At 33.4% G+C, this 11446-nt stretch overlaps 1 protein-coding gene across 6 annotated transcripts; it reads right to left on the reverse strand.

Moving 5' to 3' along the window:
* Positions 1 to 2457: 2457 nt before the first annotated feature.
* On the reverse strand, positions 2458 to 8169 carry LOC112776487 (uncharacterized). Of its 6 annotated transcripts, none has more exons than XR_003189999.3 (13): positions 7917 to 8132; positions 7684 to 7855; positions 7271 to 7315; positions 6702 to 6872; positions 6121 to 6300; positions 5904 to 5978; positions 5645 to 5716; positions 5334 to 5396; positions 4860 to 4951; positions 4092 to 4159; positions 3936 to 3985; positions 3519 to 3587; positions 2458 to 2889 (listed from the first exon to the last, which is right to left on the reverse strand). XR_003189999.3 is itself a non-coding variant. In XM_072227113.1 (13 exons), coding segments are annotated over exons 9-13 (345 nt in total). In that variant the 5' UTR covers positions 4862 to 4951; positions 5334 to 5396; positions 5645 to 5716; positions 5904 to 5978; positions 6121 to 6300; positions 6702 to 6872; positions 7271 to 7315; positions 7684 to 7777; positions 7917 to 8169; the 3' UTR covers positions 2458 to 2733. The 6 variants fall into 6 exon arrangements, 5 of the variants coding, with proteins under 5 accessions (XP_072083214.1, XP_072083216.1, XP_072083217.1 ...); XM_072227113.1 differs by having other exon boundaries at positions 7684 to 7777; positions 7917 to 8169; XM_072227115.1 differs by having other exon boundaries at positions 4860 to 4948; positions 7684 to 7777; positions 7917 to 8153.
* Between the last annotated feature and the right edge of the window lie 3277 nt (positions 8170 to 11446).

Below are 11446 nucleotides of genomic sequence, written 5' to 3' on the forward strand. Positions count from 1 at the left end.
AAAATAAAAATAATTAGCAAATCAAAAGTCAACAAATATAGCGTTCACTCGAAACCAGCAAGAGTGGCATGCACAGCAGCATCAAATGTCAAATGCCAAGATGCACAAAAGTCAATCTCACAGAATTCGACATCAACTGCACAAAACCAACAGCATTTCTTAGAAATTTAGCATGAGCAAGGCAATTGTAGCATGAGCAAGGCAACAAATTGCAATTCCCAGTTAAACAAATTAAGCAAATAGCAGTAATACAGTAAACTGCCACACAATCAAACAATTAACAACATGAACATCAGTAGCAATTCACATCAAATCAGCAGCAATTAATCCATCTACATCAAGTCAATCCAAACACTTTTAACAACAACAATCAGAACCTAATAATCTAAAGCAAATTATCCTAACCCAACCACTTATAATCATCTAACAAACAATTAATCTAATTAAGCTAATTAACAAAATCAAACTAACTAAATGAAACTAATCTAATTTAATAGAAATTAAAATAAAAATGGCAAAAACCTATAAGCAAAGAACTACACCAGAACAGAAGAGAAGGAGGGATGGGTTGGACCAGCAGTGGAGGTCAACCACTAAAACAGGTGGCACCGACGGTAGTGACTTGTCGGAAATGATGGGAAAACAGGGGCTGGAATAGCTCGAACAGGGGTGCCCTATTTTGGTTCAACCGTGGAGGAAATGGAGAGAGAGGGATGGAATTAGAGGAGAAGATGACGCAGAAGCTAGCTGCGGCGAGGGTGCCATGGCGGTGGCAGAAGGGTACGTGGTGGTGGCCCAGGGGTTCTGTGATTCAATGAAGAAGGTGGCAAGAAGAGTGAAGAAGAAAAGAAGAGGGCACAACAGCAGTAATAGCGAAGGTAGTTAGAGCAACGGCAGCGACGGCAGCCTTTGCGCGGTGGCAGTGGCTAGAGAGAGATTGAGAGGTGAGAGGCTAGAAAGAAAGAGGAAGGTGAGAGAGAGAGAGAGAGAGAGAGAGAGAGAGAGAGAGAGAGAAAACGAATTTGAAATGAAGGAGGAGGGGTTCGCGGATATTTCCGACGGTAACGCAGTTCGGATCATCAAAATGCAGCATTCCCATTAAACATATCTAATCCAACGGTAAATTCGATGCTACAGTTGGCTCCCATTTGTCGTGGTTTCCTGCAAAAAGTTACCGGCGATTTTACTGTCGGAAGCCACTATCCGCCGATAATATTTTGACATGAAGAATTTCTCATCAAATCCGTCGCTAAATCTGATGTTAAATCTGACGGGTCTCAGTAATTTTTTTTTTGTAGTGTGCTCAACAGAATTGAAACATAAATTGCTACAAGGTGTAGCGATTTATGAACAAACAAAATAAAACAGTAAATCACAATAGGAAACAGAAATTTATGAGAAAAATAGATAAAAATCTTGCAATTAGAACATCATTAGTTAGACCTTTTTAAATACCGTGGAATTAACCTTATAATTAGAATATAATTGGTGAGACCTTTTTAAATACTGTATGACTACACTTATTATCTCCTACTTGCCTGGAGACCCCTCCTTCCCCTTTAATTTCACTCTCAAATTTGTTCTAAACATTGACCATTTTTATTGAAAAATATATCTGACCATTTAAAAGGCTATATTTTAGTCAAATTAAAATTCATTTAAACTATTTTTAATTTATTTGTTCATAAAAAATAACAACGGATTTTAATAACTGTCGCCGATTAAAAAAAAAAGAAAGAGAGATATATGTAAGTAGTATAATGCATGAAAGAGTAGATCAAATAAATACATAAAAAAAAGTAATTATTTAATTATTTGGCAGGATAAATATTGTTTTGGTCTTTAACGTTGATGGTCAGAATTAAAATTTTTCTTGATGTAATTTTTTATTTAGAATCGTCCTTAATGTTGCATTTCATTTTAAAATCATCCTTTCTAATAAAATTTTTTTTCTAAATGACAAAAATACCCTTTTTCCACCATTCACAACTAGAAAATGGATTAATATAGACAGATTTACAGACGGATTTAGTCTTTATTACAGACGGATTTTTAGTTACCGACGAAATTACCGACGGATTTTGTCCCTTTATAAAAGCCCCGTCGGAAATTATTTACCGACGGATTTTTTTTTCGTCAGAAAATTATAGATGAATTTTTACCAGTTACCGACGGATTTTTCCTCTGTAAATTTTCTATCCATTTCCCAAAGGCGACAAACTTTCCGACGGATTTTCCGTCTGTAATTACAGACGGATTTTTCGACAGATTTTCCGTCTGTAATTACAGACGGATTTTCCGACGAATTTTTCGTCTGTAATTTGAACTTTGGAAAATCATCTTACACTCTAATTACAGACAGAAAATCTGTCTGTAAATCCGTCAGTAAGGTAAAATAGAATTTTTTTATTTTTCTAATTACAAAATATACTTATTTTCATACAAAATAAATATAAATTTAATAAATACAAATTTTTATTGATGGTATAAATAGAAAAACACACTGGTGAGTACAAAATGTTTTCTTTATAATAAGCAATTATTTCCATGCAATAATACAATCTAAATACATTAGATGGCAAATAACTACTAGTAGACTCATCAAGATTCAATATCCTAATTTATGGATAGCTTCATTCTTTCTTGAGCTTCTTAGTAATGATGGCAATATACTTGCTTCTTGAAATTCTTGGTCCATCAAAATTATTCGCTGCTTCCCACTTTCTGACCTTACTATATCCGATCTAAAGACAGACTGATGCACACCTCGCACAGATGTTTATTTCTTGCAGCGGCAGCAGGATTACATTTTGATTTTTTCAACCCAAAATTGATTTCAATGTCACAGTGCAATGCGCCACATAGATCTGCTAAGCACTGGCTCTGATTCTGGATCAAGCACAATGTTCTTTCAGTTAGTGATGCTACTACATGTCTACATGTAATGTTGAGCAAAGAAAGCCATAAGTCTTTTTTGTTTCTTTCAACAGAATTTCTAGTTTTAAAATTCAGATAGGCCAATACCCAATATCTTAATATCCAAATGATAAAAGAATATTATTGACAGGAAATTATTTATGCTTAGGGAAGTTAAACAATCAAAGCATCCAACAGAAATAACCCCAAATAAGGGATCTTTTTTTTCTCATCCTTAAGAGGATCAACTAGTCACTATCAGTCAACAACAGGTTTCTCTATAGTAACCATCGAAATAAGAAAGCATAGAGAAGCTTTGCTTAAATAAAACTAGAATGACCCGATGACAAAGCTTAGATCTAACAGTGGTAACCTTTTAAAAAGAGAAATTGTATTGAAGAAAGTATTTCTACTGTGAATAACAAAAGGCGGAAGAGAATGTAATACAGAAAATTACTTAAAGACCGAGAAATGTGAACAATTGAATAGGTTCATATAAAACTGAGTACTAAAGATAACTTCTTCAAATATGAGTTGAACGATATAACGGTTAGAGATTTATGAAATGCAAAGTAATTGATAAAAGAAAGTCAATCATTCACCTTGTGTGCAGGAAGAACATCTCCTTTTGTAGACTGGAACTCAATCAGAGATTTTCCTATAAGCCATGTCTATATTCATGAAAAAGAAGGAAGAGAAGCACCATATAAGAATAACAACTGAAACTCCACTCATCAATTATTACTTATTACTCAAATTTGATTTTTGAGATAGCTATCATGAGTCGTAGTTCGTAGTTTTTCGCACTTCAAGTTCAAAGAAACTTTAGCATAGAATGGCATGTTAAAATACACAAATCTATTCATGTGAGAAATGATTCATGACAAACAAAAACACATAAGATAAACCCATTTATCCAGCAATGGAAAATGTACCTCAAATATTAATAACGCCAAACAGGGCCTTAAACTTTACCATGATATAAAAAATAAAAATTAAAAAAAGGGTCCAAGAAAGACCTGATGATGCCCGTTTTGGGTGGTTTTCAGCGGTGAAGAGTCCCCATCAGCTGCAAATGTAAATGCAACGCCAACAATTATCATCAAACACTTGGATTTCTAATTCCTTAACTAAGAAAAATGTCCCAAAACATTTGAGTTGAGGTTTGGTTTTACCCATGAGAGAAGCTGTTCTACCCGGTTGATTCAACCTCACCCACTCATCCACAATTTCCTTCCACTTCCTGCAAATAAAACAGCTCAATCAAGTACACTGAAATTATGATAATATTAATTCAATTTTGAAAATAAAAAGAAAAAAAGGATGATGAAGCTCAGAAGATAGAGATATGGATATACATACAAGTGTGGAGTCTCTACCCCATCTGCATACTGATGATCTTAGTACCATTTTTAACATGACTTTTTTTTATACTTTTTAAATAGTTAAACTGAAGTAGGTATAATTTCATTCAATGCCCTTACAATTTACGGGATATTCATTTTAACCCCTAAATTTATAAAATTTGCATATATATAATACTCATCAGTCACCATTCATGCTTTCCTTTCGATGCTAAAAGAAATTACTTAAGCTAATTAGTCAATATAATAATACTGTCTCATATCTATGTCCCTAATTCTTAACTTATGTTTGGAACACTTAGAAATGGGTCATGAACTAGTGGGAACAGCAATGAGTGGCATTAATTACTTTAGTATTCATGTGCAGTAATATACAAATAAATAAATAATACTGTGATCTATTGTGTTGTGCATGTCTCTAATATATATATATATATATATATATATATATATATATATATATATATATATATAACGCTGCATAATGTAATCATGACGATGAGTTTTATTGATCTTAAATGAATTCTTGAATAGCAAGATTAACCATTGATCAGAATCAGACAGAGAGAAGATGAATACATTTTGTCAGTTTGAAGACTTCAGTCGCAGAAAAACTTGTGCCAACTGCGCTCCCCTCTGAAACAACAGCAGAAACAGTCCCACTCCACCTGCTAAATAAACCAAATTCATAATTCCTAATCTGAACTAAACAGAAACATTGAAATCATGGAAAAATGCTATTTACAACTTTCTAATGCAAAACTATAATTAGAGAGACCCACAAAATTTAAATCACAATTTTCATGTACTTCCTTTATCTTTGACTTAGTGAATTAGTAATCATTACAGTAAACAGAAACGTAAAGACTGGAATTGCTGGCTGCGTGGCAGAAGCATATGTTGGATTAGTATAGCTTAAACCCATAAGAAACAAAAGCTGGTTGCCAAATATCCTGACCAAGATTCAAGAAGCAAATGTAGTATACGTGATAATAAGATTATTGTTCCTATATTGCCAAAACAGTAAACAAGTGACTACATCAAGAATCTTACCCAGTTAATCCAAGAAAGAAGAATGACAGCAATAGGCGCTTCGTGATTGGGGGCCGTGTACGCCTACAGGCAACATGGTAGATTAGGAAATCACAAATAATAAATGAAATGAAGACTTGAGAATACCGTCAGTGGAAACAATAAAATTCAGAGCTAAAACTGTTTCTAAATTACTTCGAATCTGTAGAACTATTAAATGTGCAAAGTAGGTATCCAACCCAAATTATTCCTCCCCCACACACAATAAATAAATAAATAAATAAATAAATAAATAAATAAATAAATAAATAAGGTCTGTGAAGTGATTCAACCTGCAAGAGTATCCAAGCATGCAGCTGTTACAAAGCAGCCTTCCAAATTTAACAGAGCAAGATTTTGTAGCCCTAAAATAAGGCAAGAAAAGAAGATGAGCATGAAATTATGAAATTCATTTTATCTTAAATTGTTAATCAGAAACACTCATACACAAGACATTTGGATGCCATTAACACACAGTGAATGTAATAATTAGAATGTAATAATTAGAATATCAGTGACTTTGCCTCACATACGGAAGAATATGAAACCAACCTGATAGAGGTTTCATATCGACATCTATTATGCAATTACACTACTTCAGATTCAGAGATTCCAACTTGGTTAAACCTGAAAAGCATGGGCCATATCCTTATAGAATAACACAAATTTTTATCCGGTCAAAGTTTTAACCTTAAAATCACAAAAATTATAAGAGAAAATATAGGGGGTAGTTAAAGACAAATATTGGAGTTGAGTTAAGAAAGAGCACCTGAGGCACACTCTTGTGTCTAGAAGTGGCTATTTCATTAATGATTGGACTCTCCATAACTGAATTAGTACCCCATGATTTTGTGTAAGATCCTAATGGTGACCATGCAGCCAAATGGATTCCTTTCTGCTTGTAAAATTCTCTGAGTTTCCCTTGTTGCCATGATGAGCTCATTTCCACCTAAAGTCAAAATTGAATATAGCCACATCATTATTGTCAAAATGGAAAAAAATTATTCAATTTAAAATGGTGTGTTCTAATGTGTCTAAATTTTTAACTATTTGACACAAATAATCAAATATAAATGGTGGGCTCTACTCCTTTATCCCTCATCTTTTAAACAAATTAGACACAAATTTTATAGACACCATGTCCTTCTATGTCAAAAGGGAAGCAAATCATCCTTTCCTATTTCAAGAACTCCATCAACTTCAGGTTTCAACCTCACTGGCATATGAATCAAGTAGAGGTCTAAATAGTCCAACCCAAGTTTCCTAATCAATTTGAAGAGCAACTATACATCGGTGAGATTATATACAATATATGATATATTTTTTTTCTTTTTCAATTACTTTACATACTTGAGTGTGGTCTTGAGAGCTAGAAGGACAAGGTCATGGTGAGCATTGTTGCACCAAAGTTTGGAAGTGATGAAGGCTTCATGGCGGCTGTTTATGATTCCAAGCTCTAAGGCCTTATCAGGCTACAAGCAAGCAGAAGGCAACAGACGCCAGCTGATAGAGCTCATTTGTCTGCATAAACAGGATTATTACTCAACAGCTCAGAAAGACAAAAATGTACAACTGAACAATGGCAATAGCCAAACAAAGACCTGAACTTGCAAAATTTCCATTCAATTGAACCATCAATGCCATTTTCAAAATATACATTCCCTCTGCTTATTGATAATTCATTAATGGTGCAATTTGTATCTATACAAACTAATTTAATATAAAATTGTGTGGCATAACTATACTAATTCTGAAATTTCAAGGACTATGTAAATATAATAAATAGAAAAAACCGCATGTGCAACCCACATAGATATAGGAAAGGTATACCTGAGATTGAATAAAATATTCTTTTAGACAAAATATGTAGGTTATTGATATAGGAAGAAACTAAGAAAATAGACCAGAATTATACTAACCCTTCATGGCAGGAGCCTTGGTAACAGATCTTGACTTGTCATGGGCTTCTTGTAAGCAAGTTTTGAGCAAAATGATGAAAAAATTATAAGCAGTTTTTACTAGATAAAGTACATAAACAAGCAAGCACAAGTGCACAATATTTTTAAAGTCAATGAGGTTAAACATGTAAATTAGAAAACACATAAAATAGCCAATATAATCATCTCAGCAACATGTAAATTAGAAAACACAATATTTTATACTTTACTCACAAACATTATTCTATTGCTCATGTTTTAGACTTAAAGCCATATAATCATCTCAGCAACTGAAAAAAGAATGAACTAATTGAACAACAAAATCTACACAATCAGTATTTCAAACATGAAAATAAAAATCCAGAAAACTGAAAGTGATAAGTTCAGAAATTAACCGAATCTGAGGATAGATTCTCGATATTCTGGAACAGGAAATTCTATGAGTGGTAGCAGATCCAGAAGTGCAAGAAGGAAAACGACAGCAGCGCGCTGCAAATTTCGAGGAGAGGTGGTGAATCGGACGAGATGCAGAAAAGCTCGATGGAAAATGGCGAATAGGAGGAGAGGCTGGTGTCAGTGTAGCAGCGAATACTAAGAGTGATAAAGGTGTGGAAGAGATCAGGGTTACCTGCACAGTTGAGACAAGATCGAAACGGAGCGATTTCTGCGATTTCTGCATATTAGGGTTCGATACGAAGCGACACGAGCAACACACGAAGAAGCGTCGGGAGGGGATGTGACGGAGCTTCAGTGTGACAGAAGTTCAGTGCGACGGCGGTGCAAGGCAGAGAGGCGCCGCCGATGGAGCGTTTGGAAGAGAGGGGTGTGGAGGCGCGGATAGGTATCGTGTGAAATGAGGAGCCACGCTTAAAGCAAACCCCTTATTTTAACATTTCCGACGGAAAATTTTAAATTACAGACAGATTTTCCGTCTGTAATTATTTTTCATGGAAAAAAAATTAATTTTTCCGACGGAATTATCGACGGATTCTCTTTTCCGTCTGTAATTTATACTAATCCATTTTTTTTGTTTTCCGACAAAAAATCCCTCTGAAATTCCGTCTGTATTTCCGTGGGATAAAATCCGTCGGAAATTTCCGTCTGTAATAACAAAATTTCTAGTAGTGATTTCATTCTTCTTGTTCTTCTTCTTCCAAGAGAACAAATTCTCTTGTTCTTTTTTTCCAGAATTATTCTTCCATTAACAAAACTCAAAATTAAATTTTTAAATACAGTTAACAAAATTCAATTACAAGAATTAAAAATACCTAAATTTATTTTTAATTACAAAAATAAAAAATCTATAAATTTAATTACCAAGAAATCAAATACAAGAACAAGACCAAAAATTAGGGAGAAATAAGAAATCCTAAAACAAAAAAAAAGCAACAGCAATCTAGAAATCAGAACAAGAACAAAACCAACAATAAAAATTAGGAAATTAGGGATTATGATGAACAAATTCATTATTTAAATCCAGATTCAACAAATACTAATAATCAGATTCAACAACACCAACAACTAAAATATTATTCAAATCCAGAAATAACAACATCAAATTCAACAACCAAATCAACACACAACAACGATAAAATCAAAAAATAACAAATCAAAATCAGATTAGAAGTAAAAGAAGAAGCAGACCCAGAAAATGCAGGAGCAGAAGCACTCAAGCAGAAGCAGAAAGCAGAAGACGAAGCAGAAGATGCAGAAGCACTCAAGCAGACCCAGAAGAAGCAGAAGACGAAGCAGAAATAGAGGTCAAAGCAAGAAGCAAGAAGCAGAAGCAGCAAGGTGGCGAGGAGCAGCGATGAAGAGCAGTGGCAAGAACGCGGCAGTGAGGAGTAGCGGTGCAGAAGCAAAAGCACTCTCCATGGCTTGTGACGGTGACGGCAGCTCCAAGCTTCGCCGTCCCCCTCCCCCCCCCCCCCTCCTCTTCCCCTTCCCCTTCCCCCTCTCCCATTCCCCTTTTCCTTCCCTCCTCTGGTCCTTTTCCCTTTCCCTTTCTCCTCTCCCCTCGTGTCTTTTCTTTTTTTTATTTTATAATTTTTTATTAAAGAGAACGATTTATAAAAAAGGATAGTTTTATCATTTATAAAAAAAAATTATTAGAAAGAACGATTTTAAAATGAAATGCAACATTAAGGACAATTCTAAATCGAAAATTACATCAGAGACAGTTTCAATTCTAACCCTCAACATTAGAGACCAAAACAATACTTATTCCATTATTTGGCTATACTATTTATGAAACATACCTGTATTAATATCTAAATAACTAACGGTTTTACGTGCAAAATAATTCAACAGATCACACCACTCAAATTTTCATAAAATTAAGATTTTATCTTTAATATATATATATATATATATATAATAATAATAATAATAAATTTTCTCGAATAAAATTGACCTCCTCTTTTTTTTTATTTACAAAATGAGTCATTGTTCATAAATGATAAAAATAATATTTATACTAAAAAATAATTATTAAATTATATATATATATATTAACAATATTTATAAAATATATATTAGAATATAAAATATATTTAAAAAACATATAAAAAAATATATATATATATACACAAAAATGTTCAACTAGTTTTTTTATGTATTTAGTTGACCTCCTGCATTATATATATAAACAAATTTGAAAGTAAAAGGAGAGGCAAGGGTCTCTGGATAGAGGTAATAAAAATAGTCTCCCGGTATTTAACAATTTGAATAAGGACGAAATGTGTGAATCACGTGGACGTTAAGAAATTAATTACTTTAATGGATTAATTAAACTCAAACAACGTCGTGTCTTGATTAAAGCTACATAGCAATAGTTATTTGCAATAAGCTTAACGTATTAGGAAAAAAAATTAAATTTATCTTATTTAATATTTATTAATTATAATATTAAATAAAATAAAATAAATTTAAATTCTTTTAGCTTATTTTTTTATTTTTCAAACGTTATTATAAGCTTAAAAACAAAAGTAAGAAATGCGGCTCATTTTTTTCTTTATAAAAAAAATGTTAGCGTAGTGCAATGAAATGGACATAAATAAAAAAAATTTTATTACTATAATGTCAGTCTAAAATGCAATCTACGTTTTACTCTTTTTTTTATGGGCAAATTATACAAACACATCTTGCGTTTTAATTTTTTGAAGTTTTCAATTTTTTTTATTTTGTTTCAGCCCAAAAGCAACTTGCGTTTAGTGTGGGGGCAATATTTCTTTTCTGAAATAACAAAATGCAGCTTGCGTTTTTAAACTGTCATAACTTTTTTTTTTTGAAAGTCTAAAACACAGGTTGCATTATGTGTAAAAATAATATTTTAATCAAGAGTCTTGCTTATAAATACGAAGCAGGATTTATTCGAATGCTTCACTCCACTTCTACTCCTCTTATTCTTCTTTCTTGCACATATGTTATAGTTCTGAATTTTTTTGGTAGTTAGTTGTGTCAAAAAAGTCGAGTTAGGTGAGATTGAAGTTATGGAAGGTATTATCAACTTGCGAGTGTATTATAACGGTGAGACTATATCAAACACACATGAAGGAGTGACTTTTGTTTGTGAATGTCCGTTGTCATTTGCTATTCCATGCATCATGAGTTTTGTAGAGTTGCAAAATGGTCTTTGTGATAACATACAGAGTCACATTTCGAAAAGGGTGAGCAAAATTTTATATAAGAATCCTGAACAAGTATTTGGTGGGTTGATACAGTTTCAAATAATGCCCATCACTGGCGACGCAAGTATGCAGCAGATGTTCTGTATTTATCAACAAATCCAATTTCACGTGCCGATAATAGAGCTGTACGTTGAATTTGAACAGCATTCTGGAATGGACGCGGTTGGCGAGGAGGTCAATGTTAACGAGTTCGGGGATATAGATTGGGAAGAAGATAACAACAACAGCGAAGAGGAGTTCGAAGCCAACTATAAAATCGATGACGAAAACGATGACGGAAACTTGGCAGTGCAAAATGAAGTGGATGCGTTGTAAGTCGGCACCCCTTTGGTATTCCGTCTTTTATGCGGATTCTGGATCTCGAAGCCATGGATCACTACAAAAAATGTTGGTAAAAATGGCACTAATTTTATGGCGGGTTAGAAAAAATGGCATTATGTTTGTTAATTTCGGCGGTCCTAATTTATGC

This window comes from Arachis hypogaea, chromosome 19, assembly GCF_003086295.3.
Source record: "Arachis hypogaea cultivar Tifrunner chromosome 19, arahy.Tifrunner.gnm2.J5K5, whole genome shotgun sequence".
In the NCBI taxonomy this organism is placed as follows: domain Eukaryota; kingdom Viridiplantae; phylum Streptophyta; class Magnoliopsida; order Fabales; family Fabaceae; genus Arachis; species Arachis hypogaea.